This window comes from Dromiciops gliroides, chromosome 4 (assembly GCF_019393635.1).
Source record: "Dromiciops gliroides isolate mDroGli1 chromosome 4, mDroGli1.pri, whole genome shotgun sequence".
In the NCBI taxonomy this organism is placed as follows: Eukaryota; Metazoa; Chordata; class Mammalia; order Microbiotheria; family Microbiotheriidae; genus Dromiciops; species Dromiciops gliroides.
The window spans coordinates 248,318,927-248,344,585 of NC_057864.1; the positions used below are offsets into that span (position 1 = coordinate 248,318,927).

The 25,659-nt window shown below is 42.2% G+C and overlaps 1 protein-coding gene and 1 non-coding gene across 2 annotated transcripts in view; one reads left to right on the forward strand and one right to left on the reverse strand.

The window, feature by feature from the left end:
• TBC1D22B (TBC1 domain family member 22B) overlaps positions 1-6,883 on the forward strand; it is a 103,003-nt gene extending 96,120 nt beyond the window's left edge. Inside the window, 1 exon segment of the mRNA XM_043963874.1 lies at positions 4,813-6,883. Coding sequence (XP_043819809.1) covers positions 4,813-4,941 — 129 coding nt within the window. The 3' untranslated portion in view covers positions 4,942-6,883.
• LOC122727020 lies at positions 3,546-3,652 on the reverse strand. The gene has a single exon (XR_006353000.1). It is a non-coding gene; the product is annotated as a U6 spliceosomal RNA (small nuclear RNA).
• Positions 6,884-25,659: the final 18,776 nt, after the last annotated feature.

Consider the following 25,659-nt stretch of genomic DNA (forward strand, 5'->3'; position numbering starts at 1 on the left):
ACACAGAGGTCCAAAAAGCATCTCTGGGCTCTGGCGTCAGACTCATCGGGTACTGACCAATAAAGCAGGGGTTTTCAAGGCAGTGTTGCCATTTCACTGAGCGGCACTAGCCACAATGACAGTGTCTTGAAGCTGGAGCAGGGACCCCCATGCAGGAGAGAAAGGGAAAGAGAGCACCAGACTTCCCCAAACAAAGGATCCAGAAAAGAAAACAGCCATTGAGACGATTGCGAGTCTGTTCTGGACATGCTGCCAAGACCGCTGCTGCCAGTGAGTGTCATGTGGCAGGTGTTAGAAATAAATGAGGAATGTTCTGGGATGGCCCCCTAACAAAAGGATGCTTTCAAATGGAGCCCGAGACTGAGAATGGCATCTAATTTTATCCTTCTGAACCACGCTCACAGATCCATTTCAAATATGATGAAGTGCTTTCCAGATCATCTGAAGTGACAATAGATGATTCTCAGTAAAATGTACAGGTTTCCTGATGTTGCTTTGTCCTGGCAAGGTAGGAGAACAGCTTTCAGCCACATGTCGGTCAGGCAGCCACCTTCAGGAAAGTGATGACCAAGAGTGGAAAATGGATAGCACGTGGAAAATATTACTGGATTTGGAATCAGAAGACCTGAGTATGGGTTCCAGGTCTGCTGCACAATGCCTTGTGTGACTTTGGGCAGTTCACTCCTCTCCCTGGGCCTCAGTTTCTTCATCTATAGATTGAGGAAGTTGGACTAAACTAATCCTGGAGACACCTTCCAACTCTGAATCTATGAAATTATGAAGATGCCCTTTCAAGAGACTCTTGTGAAATACCATTATATGCCAAAATATTTGTTACCCTTGTGGTATCAAAAAACCTGCAATTGGGGGCAGCTAGGTGGCGCAGTGGATAGAGCACCGGCCCTGGAGTCAGGAGTACCTGAGTTCAAATCCGGCCTCAGACACTTAACACTTACTAGCTGTGTGACCCTGGGCAAGTCACTTAACCCCCATTGCCCTGAAAAAAAAATTGAGGAAAGCTAATAGCTGTGGTGAGAAAGTCTCAGATTGATATTGGTTCTACTACGATGGCTTAGAGGGATTTGGTGAGATGTTTGAGGAAAATGCCTCAACACAATTATCTGTGCACTTAATCAGGCAACCACTAAATTGTGGGAAATGACCAAACCAAAAATTTATAGAAGCTTCAATACTAGTGCAAGGGGCCTAAATAAAATGGGTGAACCTGATTGCTCGGAATTTCATGAGAGACTCTCTAATATTCAATACTTGGCATCTCAGATACTTGAAGGAAGATAGATGGTTAACATTGAGAGTCTTGGAGTTGCAAAGAATCTCAGAGAGACCTGGATTTGAAGAAGAATCCCTTCTTCTCCCATGAATTCAGAGAACCAGCATCTCTGACAAGTACTGTCATTTAGTCTCAACTTGAAACTTTCAGAGATGGGCAACTCACTAATTCCCAATGTGCAACCCATTCCCCTTTTGTTGTTGTTGGTTTTTTTTGTTTTTTTGTTTTTTTATGGCAGGGCAATGAGGGTTAAGTGACTTGCCCAGAGTCACACAGCTAGTAAGTGTTAAGTGTCTGAGGCCGGATTTGAACTCAGGTCCTCCTGAATCCAGGGCTGGTGCTCTATCCACTGCGCCACCTAGCTGCCCCTCCCATTCCCCTTTTGGACAGGTCAATGAATTTTTCCTTTTGTTGAGCCAGGCAGTTGCCCTGTAATTTCCCATTACTTAATCTAGTTCTGCCCAAGCTAATCAAACCCAATCCTCCCTCCTTCCATGTGATAGCTCCTCAGATGCTGCCAGGGGGCAGACACTATGGGAAGGATAGAAGTCAGTAGCCAAGAGCTAAGAGTAGCATAAAATGTGTTAGGGTAAGAACTATTGAACAAAGGAAGTGCCCAGTATTTAGATTCTGTCATTTAATAAAATTATGGTAATTAAGTGGGGTTTCTATCTCCAACTTAATTTGACATTTTAAATGAGATCCCAGAAGTATAAGTAGTAAGTATACCCTATTCACTTCAGTATCCACACACATTTTGGCACAATCACCCTACCAAGGAGGAGTTACTTCTTTTCAGAACTAGCTAATTTAGGATTTGCAAGAAAAGGAAATAGTAAATTGAATTGTGGACAGGACTTTGTCTAGGTAGTGTCCATGGATCTACCACTCTGTTATAATGAACACAGCACACTTTAATTCAGTGTTTTACTGGGAGAGGGAAATTGTTTCAAAGGGCTTGTCTTTGTGAACTTGGGGGTGAATTCGTTATGTTGCATTTTAGTCTTTTACTGTTAACACTGCAATTTTCAACTACACTTTTATATTGCTGAGTGTAATCAAGAACACTTTCAAATTACCTTTTATTCTGTATGGCCTAAGCTATTCTAACCTTCTGTTTCTTCTCACTTTGGGTCTTGATGCTGCCTCCTTTCTTTCACATACTTTAAACACAGTTTATGCTATAATCAGCAATCAGGAAACATTTATTTAATGCCTACTATGTTCCAGGCACTGTGCTAAGTGCTGGGGATACCAAAAAGAGGCAAAAGACAGCCCCCGTCCTCAAGGAGCTTACAGTCTAATGGGAGAAGCAACATATAAGCAAATATATACAAAGCAAGCTGTATATAGGAAATACTTGACGGTGGGAGAGAGGTTGGGAAAGGTTTCCTATAGAAGATGGGATTTTGGTTGAGATTTAAATGAAGCCAGAGAAGCCAGTAGGTGGAAATGAAGAAGGAGAACATCCCAGGCACAGGGGACAGCCAGAGAAAATGCCTAAAACTGGGGCAGCTAGGTGGTGCAGTGGATAAAGCACTGGCCTTGAATTCAGGAGGACCTGAGTTCAAATCTGGCCTCAGACACTTGACACTTACTAGCTGTGTGACCCTGGACAAGTAACTTAACCCTCATTGCCCCACAAAAAAAGAAAGAAAATGCTTAAAACTGAGAGATGGAGTGTTTTGTTCATGGACCAACCCTAGGAGGCCAGTGTCACTGGATCTGAGAGTACGTAAAATTGTGGGATGCTTCATGAATTTGATCAGGGCTCCTTATTGGGGTTCATCTCCTCTCTAGTTAACTCTAGTTTTTCTTCACTTGCCTCTTTATTTAGTTTATTTCTTTACCTCCTACAACCAGTCTTTTCCTTTATTGCTTGCTTTAGTCCTTGTTGCAATCTGTTACAGAGGTTTCAGGACTTATAGGCCTTCACAAAAGAGGCAGACTAACCAGTCATGTGCTAAAGAAATGTAGGCTTTCCCCTCATTGAAACATTTTATTTATATGCATGTTTTGTACCCTTAAAAAAAAAAAAAGAATCCCAGGATTTTTCTTGTGTGTTTTCATCTTTCGTGACCCATGATGCCATGATGCTGAGTTTGGCAGCACATTGAACCCAGACTGATGAGATTGAAGCACATTATTCTGCTACTTTTCCTGATCTGTAAATGGAGCATCAAGACTGGGGTTTATTACACCTACTTGTTTACTCTGCTTTATAACCATTTTTCCTGTTCTGAGATCATCATTTTAAAATATGGAACAGTTCATAAATTTGTGAAGCATCTTTGTGCAGGGGCCATGCTAATCTTCCCTATGTCATTCTAGTTTTAGTAGGTATCCTGACAAATTGAGCACAGTATAGGACAGCTACATTTAAACTCACACAAGAGAAGGCATAAGACCTAAGTTTTACATAGCTGGGGCCATGAGGAAGAGGATATGTCAAGGGAAGACATATGGCAAAGGCTGTGTGTGGATCACCATCACTGCAGAGACAAGGGTACAACTGTGACTCAAAGGGAGGAGCTCCTTATTCCTCAGTGGAGAACTTCTTAAATCCAAGCCCCTACACAATGCATTTAGCTCAGGGTCATGGGTTTTATAGGGACAAGACGGTGCATTTTTTTTCATGAGTCACATCCTAGGTATGGAGCCCATAGCAAGGGATTGGCATGTGGAGGGTCTCAAAAAGAAGCATTATCATGGGCAGGCAGCCTCTTATAGGACAAGCTAGTTTTTGGACTCTGCTCCTTTTTCCCCAGGCCATTAAATCATGTTTATCTCTATCTCTTGAATAAATTTCTTAAATCTCTTGTGAAATATGGCTGTGTGTGTGTGTGTGTGTGTGTGTGTGTGTGTGTGTGTGTGTATTTCACCCTCAATAGACTGTAAGCTTCTTGAGGACAGGGACTGTTTCACTTTTGTCTCTGTATCCCCAGCAATTAGCACAGTGCCTGGTGCATTTGTTGTTGCTCACTTGTTTCAGTCCTATTTGACTCTTCATGACCCCATTTGGGGTTTTCTTGGCAAAGATACTGGAGTGGTTTGCCATTTCCTTCTCCAGCTCATTTTCCAAATGAGAGAACTGAGGCAAACAGGGTGAAATGACTTGTCCAGGGTCACACAGCTAGCAAGTGCCTAAGGCCACATTTGAACTCAGTTCTTCCTGAGTTCACTTCACCACCTAGCTACCCCTGCCTGACACATAGTAGACATTTAATAAATAAATGCTCACTCATTGATCTATTGATTGAAGGACATTTTTGGGTTTGTATCCCCATTAAGTAGCACAGCACCATTAATGCAGTAGTTAATTTAAGTGAATTAAATTGTACTTTGGTCCATGATTTAAAAGTAGCAGATGCGATTTTGTGAATATGGAGAGGGAAACTTTCATGTCATTTAGAATGTTCTGAGCAGGAGAGATGACCAAATTTGTGTATTCATCCTTAACAGTAGGACAGTTGGCCATATTGTGTGGAATCCTTGTGTAATAAAACTTTCTTACGTTTCAGGGTCTCCTCATGTTGTTGCAAAACCTACCTACAATACATTGGGGGAATGAAGAGATTGGCCTTCTCCTGGCAGAAGCATACAGACTGAAATACATGTTTGCCGATGCTCCCAATCACTACCGTCGATAGGTGCTGCCTCCGTGCAGAGACCTGGACATCCCCCATCACTGATGGCAATCTTATCACTGTGGCAATTGTGTGAGCCCTTGGACCCCAAGCCAGGAACCACTCCTCCTGTAAAAAGCTCACGTCAGCCTAGGTCTTCACTTTTTGTGTGCCTGTGCACCACTCCATGTCTCTGGATGTGTGTCTTTTGGACGTCGGTATTCCTTGCTGTGTAGGTGGGCTCACTTCTGGGAGAGGGTGGAAAGGAGAGTGCAGGATCGTCTCCTGCCAAGAAAGGAGCTGACAAAACAAGGTGAAGGCTCAGGGCATTTGCCTGATTGCGCCCCTACTTTGCCTGATTGTCTCTTGTTACCCTACTCTGATTGAGTCCATTGCTCTTCAGATGCAGCTTGATCTGACCACAGGTAAAAATGCCTTATGTTGTTAAGACACTGATCTCCATCAACTCTCTCACCAATTCCACTCCCTCTGCCTGTGCCCAATGACAGACCAGCTTTATAGGACCATTTTTTATCAGATGATAGATACGTTGAAGGTATCATAGAGCTTTCCTGAGAGTATCTGGGAAATGCAGTGCATTTAAGGCTGGGAACATTTCTTTCCCCTTTATCCACCCACATGTGTGCATGTGTGTCTTTCTGTGTGTGTATATCTCAGTGTGCCTGTGTGTGTGTGTGTGTGTGTCCGCGTCTGCGTGCATGTCTGTATTGGCATGTGTGCACACCCTCAGGGCAAGGTGTCCGTTTGTGTCTAGACTAGCCCCACCATAACTAGCTGTGAATGACAAGGGAAGTGGTATACAAGAAACCCTTTAAAAAGGATGGGAGTGGGAGGAAGAGGGACTTTTTGCCTCCTCAGACCCTTTCTCCATTGTGACACTCCTCGGCATTATGTGTATATTGTGTTCTTTATGTATATGGGTAAAGATGTACAATATATGTCCTCTTTGTAGCAGATATGATTTTATATTTATAATGTGCACCCATGTTTGAAGCCAATCTCGGTCCAATGCAGTACTATTCTCTCTGCCAGATTTGGAGGGTAGAGAATTTTGCCTAGACACTAGCACATTTTGAGGCTGGAAGGCTCCTCTCCTAACAAAATGCTGAACTCCAGCTTTGGTTTTGCAGGCCCCCCCGTTGGGAATGGCTTTTCAGGAAGGGCTGTTCAGAGCCCTAGTGATTACAGGGGAGGGGGTTGGACTCCCTCTAACACCATTTGTTTCTCACAACTTTTTTTAATCCTTCTCTTCCTTCTTCACCTGGTCCTCCCTGTAATTTCTACTCTGCTTGTCATGCTCCTCTCCCATTCATTGAACCTCTCCTGTTCCTTGAATTTAGGACCCTCCCACAGACAGTGTCATAAGCAGAGGAGGAAGCCAGATCCATGGTTTTTCGCCCCTCCCCTTCCCTTTGTATTTTGTTTTCCTTTTTAATCTTAACTTAGCATCTTATTCAAAATGGAAACTGTGACTGGTCAGTGCCAAGGGGAGAGGGAGGTGTGGTGTGTGCCCTGGGTTTTCTGGCTCTTACTCCCCAAAAGAGCTGTGTTCCACACCTCCCACCCCATCTCAGCCTCATCCCTCAGAACAGTGTGCTGTGGGCTTTGGGGGGTAGTTAAAAGAGAACAGTGATCTTCTTAGAAAATGACCCCAGCAGATGACTCCCACAATCTTCATTGCCAATAAACTCCAACCACTCTGGTACCGTGTTGTCTTCCTCATCTGGAGCAGTTTCTCAGGCATTCTTCATAGCCCTTTCCTCCCCCTTCCTATGACATGGGCACCTGCCCAAAGGGAGGGGGCTTGTGGTCCTTCCTCAGCTGGACTAATTAAAGAAAGACACTTGTGTTCCCAAGTGGTGGCTTTATTTTTTTAGTTTTTATGTTTGTTTGGGAAATTGTGACTAAAGTGGAAAAAATTGTAAATAAATAGTGTATTTCCTCCTCCATTTGCTGATTTTTCATCCCTTGAGAATGATCCATGATCAGAAGTTGGAGACTTAAGGATTTGTCTCCAGTTCTTGGATTATGATACTATGAATAATAGTAAAATAAGAGGTGGAAATCCATTTTGAGGCATAAGAGGAATCAGGAGATTCAACAAGCACTTTGGAGCTTTAAACATGTTAATGTTATCCCACAGAGTCTGAGCTTTTAAGGTTTTTTATTTAGACAAGAGATCTCCAAACATTTTTTGATAATACACTAAATCGGTAAAAAAAAAAAATGTTGATTGAACCCCCTCCCCCACAGATGTCTGTTTAGTTACTTATAAATTACATGTTATTGTACTAATAATTATATACCTTACAAAATTTACATAAGAAATGCTTTAAAAGAACAAGATAAAGATGAAATAACATTTGACCTCAAAACCAATAGGAAGCCACTGGAGTTTGATTGGAGAAGTGACATATATAGAACTTCGCTTACTCACTGTCCGCTGTGTAGAGAATGACATGGAGTGAGTGAGGTGGGGATTTGAGGCAGATAGGGACCTTAGTGCTCACTTAGCCAGAAGGGACCTTAGTGCTCACTAAATCCAACTCCCTTATTTTATAGGTAGGGTTACACACATCTGGTGTCAGATGCAGGATTTGAAGTCAGGTCCCCCTGACTCCTGAGACCCTGAACTAGGGTTGTGGGTTTTTTTAAGTTGGAAGAAGAGGGACAGATGTGAGAGATGTTGTAGAGATCCATTTGACAACTAATTGGGGGGCAGCTAGATGGTGAAGTGGTTAAAGCACCGGCCCTAGATTCAGGAGTACCTGAGTTCAAATCCGGCCTCAGACACTTGACACTTACTAGCTGTGTGACCCTGGGCAAGTCACTTAACCCCCATTGCCCCTCAAAAAAAAAAAAAAAAAAAGATCCTGGTTTAAAGATGGTGGTGTCCTTGACAAAAATAGGGAAGTTCTGAAGAAGGATGGGTTTCGGGGAAAAGATAATGAGTTCTGTTTTGGACATAATGTGTGAAATGCTTATGAGCATATCCAGTCTAAAATGTCTGGCATGCAGTTTGTGTTATGGGACTGAACCTCCTACATTAGGATAGATTAGTCCCAGATGACCTGGGAGTCATCTGCATAGAGAAGATAATTAGTAAACCCATGAAAACTGATACAGTCACCAGATGAGAAGAAAAACGGCTGCAGGACAGCCTTCCCTTCTACCTACAGAAGGCACTATATGAATAATGAGCCAGAAAAGGTGACTGAGGAGTTGTCAGACAGGTAGGAGCAGACCATAGTGTCTGTACTACTGAGAGAAGAAGGTGGTTGGTAGTGTCAAACGCAGAAAGGTTTAAAAAAAAAGATAATGCAAATGGAGAGGAAGAAATCAGATTTGTCAAGATCACTGTTTGTTAAGAGATCACTGGTAACTTCAAAGAGAGCGGTTTCAATTGCATAAGGAATGAAGGAGAAAGCTGAGAACCCAAGAGGATGGGAGTGTCCTTTACAGGGTTTAGTTAGAGATTCTGTCAGATTTTTTTCCCTAACAACCTTCTCATGGAATATTCATAAAATTGTTGAATTAATACTATCCGTGATAACAAATGATTACGGATCCCCTAACTAATCGGTCCTCCTGGAAATATTTCCTGGTCTTGACTCTGGGGGATTTACTACAGAACCACACTGTAGTTGAAGGTGGGGCTTTCCCATATACAATATAGGGAAATTTGATGTCCAACTTCAGAGTGCCTATACATTATCTGAGAAATTGCCAACCTTTCTCCAATGTCTTATTGTGCCATGAATATTCTAAGACAGTATAAAATATGGCAGGTGCTATCAAGGCTTCCAGGACTGACCTGGAAATAGACTATAGACTATATTATGAGTGTAGTCTGATGACGACCAGCCCAGCTTACTTGCAGAGGCTCACCAGATTAACCGCAGGATAATATATTTTTGGCCAGCTATAAAACATAACGAGTCAGAGAGGTTACTATCTGCACAAGTAGAGAAAGGACACACTCCCAGAAAAACCCTATATCTTTGAAGTATATGAAACTGCTAACAATATTTTCCCCTTTTCTATTTGTATTTAGAGATTATTCTTTGTGATACAGGTGGAGAAAATAATTGGGCTCACTGTAATTTTTCCTCATATAATTCACTGATGCTGCCCTTATGCAGGATGAGAATTCTAGAGATGGCTTTTTTGACATCATCATCTTCTTCTTCTTCAGTTAGTGTTCAGATAGTGTTTACTAGGTGCCAGGCACTGTGCTAAATTCTTTACAATTAGTATCTCATTTGATCCTCACAACTACCCTGGGAGGTAGGTGCCATTATTATCTCCATTTTACAGGTGAGGAAACTGAGGCAGAGGTCACATAGGTAGTAAGTGTCTGAATCTGGATTTGAACTCATCCTTCCTGACTCCAAGCCCAACAATCTATCCACTGCAACACCTCACTACCCAAACATTTGGGTGTTTTTGTCTGTATTGATAATACCAATGTATGTAATTCCAAACTTAAGGTAGCTATGTCTGACTTGCAGTTTTTCCGGTTTGCCAGTAACTGAGTCTCCACAATTAAATTTCACTTGGCCCCTCCTGCATGGGGAGAGAGCTTCCTCCATATTCCTCTTTTCTCCAGAAGATGTCACAGCCAAGTCCAGATAATCTCATTTATGTAGCACTTTAAGGTTTGCAAAGCACTTTATTGTCTCATTTGAGATCTATTTCTTATTTCATTTGAACCTTACAACCTGTGAATTGGGTGCTATTATCCCCCTTTTTTTTAGATAAGGTGATAGTGTCAGAGAGTTCAGTGACACCTCAGAGTCACATAGCTAGTATGTGTCTGAGATAGAATTGGAACCGGGGTTCTCCTGAATTTAAGTCCCTATGCTGTACTTGACTCATCTTAGCACCTATCTCTAAAGAACCAGAAGCTGAAAGCTATAAAGCTTCAAGAATTGAAATGTTAACAGATCTCTTTTTATGCCTAAATTTCTTCTGCTGCCCAAGATAGAAGGTTTTTTTGACATCTCTATGGCTTTCTTGGACATCAGGTAGGTCATCATGGGGTCTTCTGGGAGGAGGAAGCCTGTTTAGATAAGTGAATGGTAAATGGGCAAGTATCCAACAAATATTGATTAAGCTTCAACAAAGGTTCCAACAAACGTTAGTCAATGTTACTATGTGCAAGGCCCTGTGCTAAGCACTCAGAATACAAAAACAAAAATGGTAATTATCAAGAACAAATATGGCCAGAAAGAAGAGATAGGAAAAGATACCCCCATCCTACACCTTCAACAGAGATGGCAGATCCAGCAGTGTACACTACACATATTTTCAGACTTCTTTGATCATTGGTCAGTTATGCTGATTTTTTCTTTTTATGTCTTTAAGAATACTATATGTTGTAGGAAATCATGGTAATGTAAAAAAGCCAAAACATCAATAAAAACTTGTTTTTAAAAAAATTAAACAGTTGCCACTATCAAGGAACCTACATTTTACTGAGATACAACATGCATGAGTGAGTGGATGAATCATTTACTAAAGTGGTGCTTATTACATGCAGAGCATTGTGCTAAGAGCTAGGGAGTAAGAAAAATAAGACAGTCCTTGTTCTCAAGGATCTTCCAGTCTAATAGAGGAGACAGAACATAGAACTTTTTCAGCTGTTAAGTCAGATGGAAAAGCTCCCATAGTTCTTAGGGTACGGCAGCAAAGCAGATTGGTAATCTCTCTTCAGGGTCATTTCCACTGATGAAAACATGCCAGTTTCTAATGTTGAACCATTTGACAGTGACAAGGACTTTGGTAACAAGGACTTTATTTTCTCAGTCTTCAGTAGCTGTGGCTGCAGCCCCTGTAGCAGCAGTGGCCAGGCTGTATCTCCATAGCGGATGTTTCTCTGGATGAAGCCTAACTGTCTTGGGCTGAAAACAGTTATTCCCAAGGCTCCTGGGTTCATGGTACTGGGGCTGTCTTCACTGGGCTCTGGTGGGGAGGTGGTGGTTTGACTTGTTGGGTACATGCTATTTGTCTCTCTCAGGGTGCCTTACTGCTTCAGCTTGTCTTATTTGCCCAATGTATGGACATAGGTTGGCAACTGGTGGAAATGGCTGGCACCCTCTCAACAGGATTCGCTTCCCCCGATGCTGGCTGTGAGGGTTGGCGGGGAAAGGGGGGTCAAAGAAGGCTTTGTGGTCTAGGTAGTACTGCTACACACACACACACACACCCCAGTCCTGTGTCTATTCACCTTTTGCTGCTTGTTGGTCAACAGTTGTTGCTGGTGGTGATGAGGAAGGTGGGCCCCCTTCACAACTTCTCCCCAAAATGAGAACTGTGGGGCCAGAAGCAGGTCTGGTAGTTTGGGTGGCACTGCTTTTCCCAACCTTGGCTCTCAGACTTAGGGTCCAGTGCTGCCTCCATTAAGGGTCTGAAGGGAGCCAGTGATCCAGGTGGTGGTGGTTGGCTGACTTGCCTTGAATGTACTGCCTCCAGTCTCTCCCTCATAGGCCACTGTATGAATAATATATGTGGTTGCATGTAAATATACAAAACAGAATCAAGTCTCTAACGCACACAAAGAATACAACATGTACAATGGAAACAATCAAAAGTGAATATTGCAAAATTACAAAAACTAAGCCTGACTTCAAAGGAGAGATATATAAAGACACCCCAACACCCTTCCCTCAATTCCTTTGTAGAGGTGAGAGGTCCATGGGGGTGGTTTCTTGTGCATATTTTCAACCTTTTTTGATATTTTTTTCAATGGTGAGTTTTGATGGGCTTTTTTCTCTCTTTTTAATATCCTTATATGGGATGCTTCCTGGGAGGGGGAAAGGAAAAGGATACTGGGAGAAATTTTGGTGATGTTTTTTAAAAAGAGATGTCAACAATTTTATTTAAAAAAAAAACAAACAAGAAAATACACAATATGTACAAAATCATTTTCAAGAGACATGGAGTCAGGAAAGTCCTTTTATTTCAATAGCACCTGAACTGTGCTTTCAAGACAAACTGGGACTTCTAAAAGGTAGATTTGAGAAAGGAATACATAGAAAATATGGAGGACAGATAACCCATATGATGTCATAGAGGCAGAGATGGGATGTTCTATGAGGGGAGGAGCCAACAACAAGCCGACTGACCTGAAATTAGGAAGTGACTCAGTCAGATCTGTTTTAGGGATATCAATTTGCCAGCTTTGTGGGGGATGAAACGGGGAGCTAGAAGCAGGGAGTCTAATCAGGAAACTATTGCGATAAGGGGCTCAACTAGGGCAGGGATAATATGACTGAAGGGAAGAGAATCAACAAGCCTAAACCTGATTGCATGGGGGTGCAGCAGGGTAAGAGGAATGATTGAAATTATTAACTCGTTGGTCAAAAATGTCAAAACACTTTAAATTTCCCTGGACATGGCAAATTGAGGACATGGAGTGTGCATGCTTGTGTGGGCGCGCGCACGCGCGCACACACACACACACACACACACACACACACACGGCACATGCACACAATTTTCAAGAATTGTTCTTTTATTTTTTTTTTAATCAGACCTGTGATTTCTTTGCAGTAGGGAACTTCCCAGTGTGTTAACTTCCTCTACTGATGCTTATCAGCAGCTCTTCTGTAACCTAGAAACTTGTTTAGGGCCCTGGAAAGTAACTTGTGTATGATCACATGTTGGATCTTTCTGATTTCATGAAGAACCCCACCTCCATCTACTTCCTCATAATTCTTTGATGTTTACATACTCAGAAAATGCCTTGTTTTGCAGAAATTTTCAGAAATAATTTATCTTGTTTAGATGGGGCTTTGTTTACATTTTTCTCACTATAGCCTTGTGAAACAATGGGCACAAATTCTATGTTCTTTAACTGAAGAGAAAACTGAGGCCCTGGTAAATTGGGGTTTACCACAGTTAAAGAGAGAGGAGGAACCACAGATCCTCTGGATGATTAGGATAAGAGTACCTCAGCTTAGGAACTAGAGGCCTTCTTGCAGACATGGCTGTCCTGGTGGCCTTTGCCATCTGCCCCCCCACCATTACCCTCTGAAATCAATGCAGCATCCAATCACCACCAATGGCCAGCATCCCATTTTGGGCAAAAGTCCCACTTCCTTCTCTGATCTTTGTACTTCAGAATTGATACCTTGCTGAGGCAAAAAATTTCTTCCTAATACCTCTTTTATCTCTCTAGCTCGGCTCCTTCCATCCCTACCCCACCCTGAAATATCTCTATTACTCACTGATATTTCTAGACCTTCCCTCATAAGATTCACTCAATCTGTCAAGATCACCCTGTCTAAATTTTGTTGCTATGCTCTAGCTTTCTAGTCAATCCTGTTTTTCAAGAAGTTCAGTACTTGGCCTGAAGTAACCCTCTGCACTCAGTAGTGTGCTGATAAAATGTTTAACAACCAGCTTGTGATGAGAAAGGGAGGGAGGAGGAAGCATGTGCACATGACACACTTTTAAGTTTAATCTGCATTACTAATATTTTCTTCATCATTTACCTGGAAAATAAAACAGTGAATCAAGCACTGATTTGTAACATTTACTGATTTCTGAGGGACAACTAGGTGGCACAGTGGAGAGCACTAGGCCTAGCCTTACTAGCTATGTGACCCTGGGCAAGTCACTTAACCCTGGTTGCCTCAGTTTCCGCACCTGTAAAATGAGCTAGAGAAGGAAATGGCAAACCACTCCAGTATCTTTGCCTAGAAAAATCCAAAAGGTTTCACAAAGAGTCAGACATGATTGAAAAATAACTGATCTGGGGGCAGCTAGATGGCGCAGTGGATAGAGCACTGGCCCTGGAGTCAGGAGTACCTGAGTTCAAATCTGGCCTCAGACACTTAACACTTACTAGCTATGTGACCCTGGGCAAGTCACTTAACCCCAATTGCCTCACTAAAAAAAAAAAAATAAATAACTGATCTGAACTGATAGGTGTAAATGCTCACATTTGAAAATTTAACAAGAGCCATTAACCAGAGCTGTCCAAGGTGGCTCCAGCCCACCACTGTCTGCATCCCAACCTTTGTCTTCATGCTTTGGGACTTCAGCATTCACACCAATGTACTTTTGAACTGTCTGTCTCCCACTTCATGGGTCTTAACTTCCATGACCTGTATCTTCACATCATTGGAAATGTTCTCTCTCTGCACTCACCATTTTCATCTAAGGCAGAGGTCCTTAACAGAGTTAGACAGATTTCAGGGGGTTCCTGAACTTGTGTGGGAAAAAAATAGCATCTTTATTTCGATATAATCAGTTTCCTTTTTAACCCTATGCCTTTTATTTTATGCATTTAAAAACATGATTCTGAGAAGGGGTCCATAGGTTTTACCAGACTACAAAACATGTCCATGGCACATGAGGTTAAGAAACCTTGATCTAAAGTTAAACTGTAGGTACTATCACCGAAAACTTGCCACCTTCACTCTTTTTTTTCCTTTTTTTTTTTAAATTTTCTTTTCTTTCTTTTGTTTTTTTTTAGTGAGGCAATTGGGGTTAAGTGGCTTGCCCAGGGTCACACAGCTATTAAGTGTTAAGCATCTGAGGCCAGATTTGAACTCAGGTACTCCTGACTCCAGGGCCAGTGCTCTATCCACTGCACCTTCACTCTTTAACTCTGAAATTCCTGTCTCTGAATATTCTCCTATCCTTCCAACACTACTCCCACTTCAATCCTCCTAAAACTATTCTTTGTTCTCACTACAACTTCTAGGCCTGCCATCCCTGCTGCTTCTGGTCCAGTATCACAGCTCTGCCTTCACTTTCATGAGGCCACCACTTTTATTTTTTTAAATCATAAAAGTTTTTTTTATCATTTTCCAGTTACATGTAAAGATAGTTTCCAACATTTGTTTTTATAAGATTTCGAGTTCCAAATTTTTCTCCCTCCCTCCCTTCCCTCCACCCTCCCCAAGACAGAAAGCAATCTGATCTAGGTTATAAATGTAGACTCACATTAAACATATTTCTATATTAGTCATGTTGTGAAAGAAGAATCAGAATAAAAGGGGAAAATCTCAAAAAAGAAAAACCGAAAACAGTAGAAACAGTATGGTTCAATCTGCATTCAGAATCCACAGTGGATGTGGAGAGTCTTTTCCCTCATGAGTCCTTTGGATCATTGTATTACTGAGAAGAGCTGTCTTTCAAAGTTGATCATCACACAATGTTACTGTTACTGTGTACAATGTGCTCCTGGTTCTGCTCACTTCACTCGGCATCAGTCCACTTAAATCTTTCCAGGTTTTTCTGAAATCTGCCTGCTCAGGGGCAGCTAGGTAGCACAGTGGATAGAGTACTGGCCCAGGATTCAGGAGGACCTGAGTTCAAACCTGAGCTTGGACACTTAACAATTGCTGGCTGTGTGATCCTGGCAAGTCACTTAACCCTCACTGCCCCGCAAAAAAAAACAAAAGAAAGAAATCTGCCTGCTCATCATTTTTTATAGCACAATAGTATTCCATTACATTCACATAACACAACTTGTTCAGCCATTCCTCAACTGATGAGCATTCCTGCTATTTTTAATTCTTTGTCATCACAAAGAGAGCTGCTATAAATATTTTTGTACATGTGGGTCCTTTTTCCTTTTTTATGATCTCTTTGGGATACAGACCAAGAAGTAATTGTTCTATTTGTTGTTTGTCCTTCATTCTTGAAGAGGACCATGACATGAGGGTGAATTGGATTGCAGTGAGGCAGGGCTGTACAAAGTCACCAGCCTTACTCTTTCCTCCAGAGCCATATGGGTCCAACAGCAAGATATATGACTGGAGATGCCCCTGGATGTTGTAAGGCAATTGGGGTTAAGTGACTTGCCCAGGGTCACACAGCTAGTAAGTGTCTGCGGACAGATTGGAACTCAAATCTTCCCAACTTCAGAGCCAATATTGTATACACTGCCCAATCTAGCAGTTGTCCTGGTGGTGATATTGCTGGATCAAAGGGTATGCCCTTAGACTATAGCTCCAAATTGCTCTCTAGAATGATTAGATTTGTTCACAACTCCACCAACAATGCATTAGTGTCCTAATTTTCCCACATCTCCAAAATTTATAAATTTCCTTTTCTGTCATATTAGCCAATTGAAGTGACTTTTTTTTTCATTCCTCCTCAAACGTCCCATGGCTCCCCTTCCTCCCACCCTCTCAATTGAGAACCTTGCTTCATATTTTACAGGAAAAAAAAATGAAGCTATTCATTGAGAGCTCCCTTTTCTTCCTTCTTCCTCATCTCACATCACTTAGATGCCTTCTGCTACTATCTTCTCCTTCACCCCTATCTCACATAAAGAGGTGGCCTTTCACCTTGCCAAGGTGAACCTCTCTTCATATACTTTTTTTTTTGGTTAGGTAATTGGGGTTAAGTGACTTGTGCAGGGTCACACAGCCAGTAAGTGATAAGTGTCTGAGGCTGGATTTGAACTCAGGTACTCCTGATTCCAGGGCCAGTGCTCTATCCACTGTGCCATCTAGCTGCCCCCTCTTCATATACTCTTCATTTTATTCCATTCCATTTTCTCTACAAGTTTGACCCCACGTCTATTTTTAAAACTTTGTGTTCCAAATTTTCTTCCTCCCTCCCCAGCCCCTTTAAGAATGCAAGCCATTGGGGGCAGCTAGGTGGCGCAGTGAATAAATCACTGGCCTTGGATTCAGGAGGACCTGAGTTCAAATGCAGCCTCAGACACTTGACACTTACTATCTGTGTGACCTTGGGCAAGTCAATTAACCCTCATTGCCCCGAAAAGAAAAAAAAGAATGCCAGTAATTCAGGGGGCAGCTAGATGGCACAGTGGATAAAGCACTGGCCCTGGATTTAGGAGGACCTGAGTTCAAATCCATCTTCAGGCACTTGAAGCTTACTAGCTTCCTGACCCTGGGCAAGTCACTTAATCCTCATTGTCCGGAAAAACAAAAAAAGATAGAAAGCTACTGTAATGCAAGAATGAAAGCAATTCAATATTGGTCATACATGTGTAGTTACACAAAACATTTCCACAGTAGTCAGGTTGTGAAAGAAAAGACATAAGAAAAAGGAACTAAAAAAATTATGCTTCAATCTGTATTCAGACACCATCAGTTCTTTCTCTGGAGATGGACTGCATTTTTCCTAAGTCCTTCAGAGGTGTCTTGGATCATTGTACTGCTGAAAATAGCTGTCATTCACAGCTGATCATCTTACAATATTGCTGTTACTTTGTATACAGTACATTTCACTTTGTATCAACTCATGTAAGTCCAGATTTTTCTGATAGCATCTTGCTCATCATTTCTTTTTTGTTTTGTTTTGTTTTGTTTTGTTTTGGTGAGGCAACTGGGCCTATCCACTATCCACTATCCACTGCGCCACCTAGCTGCCCCGCTCATCATTTCTTATAGCACAATAGTGTTCCATCATAATCTCATCCCAAAATTTGTTCATCCATTCCCCAGTTTTTTTGTTTTTTATCTTTTTTTGGATACCAACCTAGTAGTGGTATTACTAGGTCAAAGAGTATACATGGTTTTCTAGCCCTTTGGCCATAGTTCCAAATTGCTCTACAGAATGTTTGAATCAGTTTACAACTTCACCAAGAGTACATTAATGTCTCTTTCCCCCCATATCCCCTACAATATTCGACATTTTCCTCTGCTGTCCTATTATCCAAATAGATGGGGGGTTGGGGTAGGGGTAGGGGTTATTAGGAATTCCTCTTTAAAGAATTACACCCGGGGCAGCTAGGTGCCACAGTGAATAGAGCACCGGCCTTGGAGTCAGGAGGACCTGAGTTCAAATTTGACCTCACACACTTAACACTTACTAGCTGTGTGACCCTGGGCAAGTCACTTAACCCCAATTGCCTTGTAAAAACAAAACAAAACAAACAAACAAACAAAAAAGAATTGCACCCTCTTGCACACAAATCCAATTAGAATAAAATAATAGTTTATTTAGGGTGATAGGGAGAGGAAACCAAGAGAGAAATCCTTGGACTTCTCATGGGGAGAAGGCATGGCACAGAGGCATGGCTCTGATACCTATCTCTTCTAGCAGGAGACAGGGAGATCCTTTTATAGAGGACTGATGGGGGTGATCATCTGACTGTGGAAAGTTCCCTTATTGGGGGAGGACCGTCCCCCACTGGTAGTGGCTGGGGGAATTGGATGAGGGGTGGCTGTGGATCTCTCAAGCCATCTCTCTCTCCCTTCATGCCACAAAGGCAGCAGCCACACCTAATTTTATCTCCCCAGGGGTGAGGGAGACTGGAATGAAGGGTGGTCGTCCTGGAGCTAGCTCAGTCCTAATCAGGTGCCACTAATCTCTTTAGGTGTGTCTGTCCTTTGGTTTAGTTTCTCAAGGAGAAGGTTCTGTAAAGAATTAATTGTTATTTGAGGTTTTTATGCCTCAGCGAGCACTGGCACCTCACATCACCACCACTCGCCGACGCCTACATGGGCCTGGCCAAATTATAATGATTGGAAGCCTAGTGAGGGCAGTCATGTGACTGTCAGAGCGGCCATCCCATTGGCTGGGACTGTGTGGGGTTTCTAGGTTTGGGGGAGGAGAATTGGGCATTCTAGGTGGAAGCTGAAAAGTGACAGGCGTTCTGCATATTTTCAGCTGATTCCTGGGCAGTGGTCTTTTTTCAGGTATTATAATTTCCCTTTCCCCGTTTTATTTCCTTTCCCTTGATCCTACTGATCCTGTTTGTGTTCTTGTTTAAGTTGGTTCTTGTTAAAATAAATCTTGTTCTGTTTTGAGGGAGGCTGCCGGTTTCCTTCCTTGCCCCAATATTGCAGCGAGCTGCTTAGCTAGCACTCCCCAATTAAAAATTGGTCCCCACAGTTCTTTGATTTACCCCAGAGAACTTCTGGGGTATGCTAGGCCCATAACATTATTTATATGAGGGACTGGTGCATGCTCAGAGTGCATCAATGTCCTTAGCTGACCCAAATTTTCCATGGAGAGGCTGGTGAGCCTGCTTCTGGGAGAGTTGTATAAGGGTGTGTAGTGGAAGTACCTTGGAGAGACTTGAGCACGTGTAGATATTTTGTTACTGATCTGCTAACCACAAGATGAGAAGACTTTTTTATTGGATTCATAGCCAGAATTTTGAATTCCTTCAAAAAAGCACTAGCAAAGAGAATCAGCCACCACTAGACCAGTGAATCACTTGGACTCCTTTGCTCAGAGTCTGGTGAGAGACAATACCATATGAACTTTCTACCCTCCAAAGACATGTGGTTCTGTGAATTTAGGACCTGTTTTCTTTGCCTGCCTTTGTTCTTTGGTTTTAGGTAAAAGGAGAATGATATCCCAGCATCTAAGGACCTTTAGGATCAATACCACAGGTAGCCAAGACATTGACTCATTGAGTAGTCATGTAGAATCTGGACATCAACTTGGTAGAACCAATATTATATAGGAACTGAGATACCGTTAAATATTCTCTCCAGAAACTCAATGAGGAGAGGAGTGAATATATCTCCAAAGTGTTGGGCGATGAGGAATGTTTGTACTTTTGTTCTTGCCATGCTAAAGAATCTAATAATGAATCCACTGGCTGATTTTTAAAAGGGATGTACACAAATAGGGGGCTTATGAGCTATGGCTCAAGAGGATAGCCAACCACAAGGTTACTTTTAGAACCTTGAAGGTAGCAATAACCACTCTTTTGGGGACCCAACTCTCAGTGAGTTAGGTGAGTGATCTTTGAAGGGGTGACTCAAACTGATGTGGGATGGAATTAGGGGTCAAATTGATTGTCCCAAAAGAATTACAAGACTCAGTGACTCAGTTTCCCAAGTTTTATTGCAATACTGTGAGTGACCACAGGGAGACAACCAGAATAGTGGAAAGGTATCTCTCGAATAGTGAAAGAAAAGACAGTTATATTTATAGTATAGATAAACTGATTATCAGTCTCATTATAATAATCTCCACCTTAGGGAGGTACAGGGGAGGGCCTGTCCTCATTATAATATTGTCCACCTAGGGATATTACAGCGGAGGGCTTATCCTAATTTGGAGTTCCTGGGGTCCTAAGCCAACCCCCGAGGAGGGTACCTTTTTCAGTGCAGGTGTTTTGGGGGTTTACATGTCATAAGGTAAATATGGGGACAAATTTGGCCTTTTCTGTGCACGTCTCTTTCTGATTCCCATGGCTCGTTTCAAAATATAATCATTTTTCTTTAGAATTTCTATAGTCGGGGCAGCTAGGTGGCACAGCAGATAGAGCACCTGCCCTGGATTCAGGAGTACCTGAGTTCAAATCCGACCTCAGACACTTGACCCTTACTAGCTGTGTGACCCTGGGCAAGTCACTTTACCCTCATTGCCCTACAAAAAACAAAAACAAACAAATAAACAAAACACCTAACTCACTGAATTTCTATAGTCTTGTCATTTTAATCTAAGGTCATCATGGCCTCTCTCCCATTGTGGTCTGTTCCCATTATGGACACTGATTTCTGTGGGTACAAGAACCTAGTATAAGTTATACATTAAATGGGGTATAAGTTATCCATTAACTGGGGTCTGACTCCCTTTTAGAGCTAATATCTGAATTAGAGCTTGGGTCTTGGGTTTTTCTATTAACCCTTTTTTGCCTCCTACATCAAAACTAGGTTACTTAGCTACTGGGTTCATCTCAGAGCACAGGATCTCTTCTGGATAGAGTTGTCGAATATTAAAATATAGTTTTTGTATCTGCCTGTCTCCTACAAACAGATCAGAGAAATAATGTTTAATCTCTCCTACAAAATTAATAAAACAGATCAGAGAAATTATCTTATATCTCCTACAAATGAACCAGATCAGAGACAGACAGAGAAACATAATATTAATTTAATATTTTTGTCCCAAGAAGATAGATAACACAACATAATCATGTGGAGACTTCCCTCCTAAGAGAGAAGCTCGGGGACTCCCCATTTCTGAGGGTATATATGGTTTTAATCCACTGATTACAGGGAGTTAGTTTCAATAGTATGATATAGAAATCAACCCAGAAGCAAAAAGCAATTTAACAATTTCAGTTATAACAAGGATGGAGGAAATACAGAAGCATCATGAAAGGACTACAGGATTCCAAAAAAGGGTTTGGCAAGGATGAGGACACCCAGATAGATACTATCCTATCCTGAGGGTAAGATAGATACTTAATATTGTCATGGGGTGCAGAGCACCCCAGAAGTTCTCTGGGGCACATCAAGGAAACTTCTCCTAGAGAAACTAAACCAGAGGACAGATACTCCTAGAGAGATAAACTGAACCAAATCAGACTGAGCTAGCTTCCAATCTCCACCCTTCATTCTGGTCTCCCTTAATCCTGGGGGAAGATAAATTTGGGTGTGGCTTCGGCCTTGGTGTCCTGAAGAGAGATCCATAGCCACCCCACACCCAATTCCTCCAGTCACTACCAGTGGGGGATGGTCCTCCCTCACAAAAGGAACTTTCCACAGGCAGATAGTCCACCTCCATCAGTCCCCTATAAAAGTACCTGCCGGTCTCCTACTTGAGGAGATTGGTACCTCCGAGCCACGTGCTTTGTGCCTATCTCCCCATGAGAAGTCCAAGGATTTCTGTCATGGTTTCCCTTCCCCCTCCCCCTTCCCTTCCCTTGGCCCTAAATAAACAACCACCTTATTCTAACTACTTTTGTGTGCAAGAGGGTGTAATTCTTTAAAGAGGAATTCCTAAGAACCCCAACCCCTAACCCAAACCTGTACCCCATTTTCCCCCATTACACTATCCTGAGGTAAAAGAAATCACTAGGTAGGGTCTTTTATCTGCTACCTATCTGGGTTCAGGTTTGGAGTTCAGTTGATGGACATTTTGCTCCTATTAATCCTATTAATCCAGGGTTTCAAGGGTTTTACGTGAGCTGATGATGAGTGAGATGAGCAGAACCAGAAGAACATTGTACACAGTATCATCAACATTGAGTGTTGATCTACTGTGATGGACTATATTCTTCTCACCAATGCAATGGTACAGAAGAGTTCCAGGGAACTCATGATAGAAGAGGATCTCCAAATCCAAGAAAAAAAAAAAAAGAACTGGGAGTATAGATGCTGAATGAACCATACTATTTCTTTTGTCTTTGGTGCTGTTGTTTTTTTTCTATTTTGAGGTTTTTCATCATTGCTCTGATTTTTTCTCTTATAACAGGACTAATGCAGAAATAGGATTAATGTTATTATGTGTATATATATATATGTGTGTGTATAGATCTATATCTATATGTATATGTATATAGATATATAGATATAATTATATCAGATTACCTGCTGTCTAGGGGAGGGAGGGGAGGGAGAAAAATCTGAAATTGTAAAGCTTGTATAAACAAAAGTTGAGAACTATCTTTACATGTAACGGAAAAAATAAAATACCTTATATGTAAAAAAAAAATCCAGGGTTTCATAAAACTCCTCTTAGATAATAAGGTACCTCCATCAAATCCAGGTGATCCATATATTCATATTAACAGAGTGATCCAATAAACTCCCTGAATCTCTTTAGTAGACTGATGAAGTCATTTTCCTTCCACCTTCAGCCACTAGCTAGGCTGGGTAGTAATGCTTTGTTAGGTGGCAAAGTAGATAGAGCACTGGGCTTAGAGTCAGAAAGACTCATTTTCCTGAGTTCAGATACGGCCTCAGACACTGAGCAAATCACTGCACCCTGTTTGCCTCAGCTTCCTCATCTGTAAAATGAGATGTAGGGGGGCAGCTAGGTGGCGCAGTGGATAGAGCACTGGCCCTGGAGTCAGGAGGACCTGAGTTCAAATCCGGTCTCAGACACTTGACACTTACTAGCTGTATGACCCTGGGCAAGTCACTTAACCCCAGTTGCCACACACACAAAAAACAAACATTTAAAATGAGATGGAGAAGGGAATGGCAAACCACTTCAGTATCTTTGCAACAGAAGGTGAGAGGGTCTTTCTCAATTCCCCTCTCCCAAACAGAGAAAGAAAAAAGAAAAACAAAACCCTAGTAGCAAACATGCATAGTCAAAACAAACATCTTCTTGGACCATATCCAAAAATGCACCTCTCATTCTTTATCTTGAATGTGACACCTTTTGTTGGCCTATTCATATACAATAGAGCTAGCAATTCAAGCGTCCTGCCCTTCTCTAGGCATTTCAACGTCCCAGTCAACCCCTCCAGGCTCCAAGTTTGGCTGAAGATTCACTGGAGCACCTTTTCTTTCATCTTTATCCCCAGGGTATGGATTCCATGTATGGATGGGGTGGTGCTGGCAGGTGAAGCACAGGTGTTTTCTTGAGGATGTTAAACCAAAATTAGCACAAGCAGTAGACAATCAATACATGCTTTGTTGCATTTCAGCTTATGAGGCTTCATAGAGTGCTCAATCATCTGCAAACAATTTTGTACCAACTCTCCCTCAACTTCAGCGTTGCTTTGTAGCCTTTTCAAGTTAAAATTTTTACCCTCAGTGCAGTAGCTGACCTTGATGTTTGTCCTCACCGAAGGTGTCTGACAACATAGCTGAAAACATCATGCTGAAAAGCATGGGAGCAAGCACACAGCCACCCTTGTATCCCACAGTACCTTGCATCTTTTTGTTGCATCTTGCATTTTTTTTTTTTTGGCATGCCCTACCCTGTCTGCCTTTTGGGGTAGATACTGGCAAAGATACTGGAGTGGTTTGCCATTCTCTTCTCCAGTTTATATTACTGGGAAAACTGAGGCAAACTGGGTTAAGTGACTTGCCCAGGGTCACATAGTAAACATCTGAAGCCAGATGTGAACTTGATGTAGGAGGCAAAAAAGGGTTAATAGAAAAACCCAAGTCCCAAGCTCTAATTCAGATATTAGCTCCAAAAGGGAGTCAGATCTCAGTTAATGGATAACTTATGTTAGGTTCTCGTACCCATAGTGATCAACATCTGTAACGGACCAGAACGGGTCAGGTCAAAATAACAATAAAGGAAAAAGACAACCTATAGAAATTCTAATGAAAAATGATTATATTTTGAAACTAGCCATGGGAATCAGAAAGAGACATGCGCAGAAAAGGACAAATCTGTCCCCAGATTCACCTTATGACATGAAACCCCCAAAACACACCTCCACTGAAAAAGGTACCCTCCTCGGGGGTTGGCTTAGGACCCCAGGAACACCAAATTAGGATAAGCCCTCCCCTGTAACACCCCTAGGTGGACAATATTATAATGAGAAGGACAGGCCCTCCCCTGTACCTCCCCAAGGTGGAGATTATTATAATGAGACTGATGATCAATTTATCCATACTATTAATAAAACTGTCTTTCCTTTCCTTATTTGAGAGATACCTTTCCACTGTTCTGGTTCTTTCCCTGTGGTCACCCACAGTATTGCAATAAAACTTAGGAAATGAGTCACTGAGTCTTGTAATTCTTTTGGGATGACTCACAATCAGTTGGACCCCAAATTTCCATCCCACATCAAATTTAGGAAGATTAGTCTTTCTGACTCCAGACCCAGCTCTCTACCCACTGTGCCATCTGGCTGCCCTGTCCTCGCATCTAGTAAATGATAAATAAATGCTTTTTGATTTGAGTGAGTGATTAAAGAGGGAAAGAGATCTGGATGCCCACTATTAGAACTAAGACAGATTGGAATGAATTTAAAGGAGGAGATATGGTTGCTGAATGATTGTGACAGAGGGAGCATATAAAAGTGGTAATGAGAAGCTAGCAATATGCCAGCTTCTCCTCCTGCCCCTGTGTGTCCAGTAGAATGAAAATAGTGTCATGGAGGAGAAATGGGGTACGGGGTTTGGGTTATCGGTAGGAGTTCTTCGGAATTCCTCTTTAAAGAATTACACCCTCTTGCACACAAAAGCAGTTAGAATAAGATAGTAGTTTATTTCGGGGCTGAGGAAGGGAAGGGAAACCAAGAGAAATCCTTGGACTTCTCTTGTAGAGAAAGGCATAGAGCGTGGCTCTGAGATACCAATCTCCTCAAGCAGGAGACTGGCAGGTACTTTTATAGAAGACTGATGGGAGGGAGGGGTGACCATTTGACTGTGGAAAGTTCTTTTAGTGAGGGAGGACCATCCCCTACTGGTGGTGGCTGGAGGAATTGGGTGAGGAGTGGCAATGGATCTCTCAAACCATCTCTCTCTTCAAGACTCAAAGGCCACAGCCACACCCAAAGTTATCTCCCCAGGGGTAAGGGAGATCAGAATGAAGGGTGGAGGTCCTGAAGCTAGCCCAATCCAATCTGGTTCTGCTAATCTCTCTAGGCATAATCTGTCCTCTGGTTTAGTTTCTCAAGGAAAAGATTCCTCAATGTGCCCCAGTGAACTTCTGGGGTACTTTGGGCCCACGACAGTAGCCAAGTCAAAGTCAGTGTTGGAGAGGGTGCCAAGAGCAGAGATGTGTTCAAGTCAAAGATAAATTTCAGCAAGCAACTGTAGGGACCAATTTTTAATGGGGGAGTGTTAGGTAGGAGGCTCACCGCAATATTGGGGCAAGGAAGGAGACCCACAGCCTCCCTCAAAAACAGAATGGGGTCAGGGGGCAGCTAGGTGGCAAGGTGGATAGAGCACTGGCCCTGAAGTCAGGAGGACCTGAGTTCAAATGTGACCTCAGACACTTAACACTTACTAGCTGTGTGACCCTGGGCAAGTCACTTAACCCCAATTGCCTCACCAAGAAAAAAAAAAATGAACCTAAAAATACAAGCAAGATCAATAGAATTAAGAGAAAGGAAATAAAATG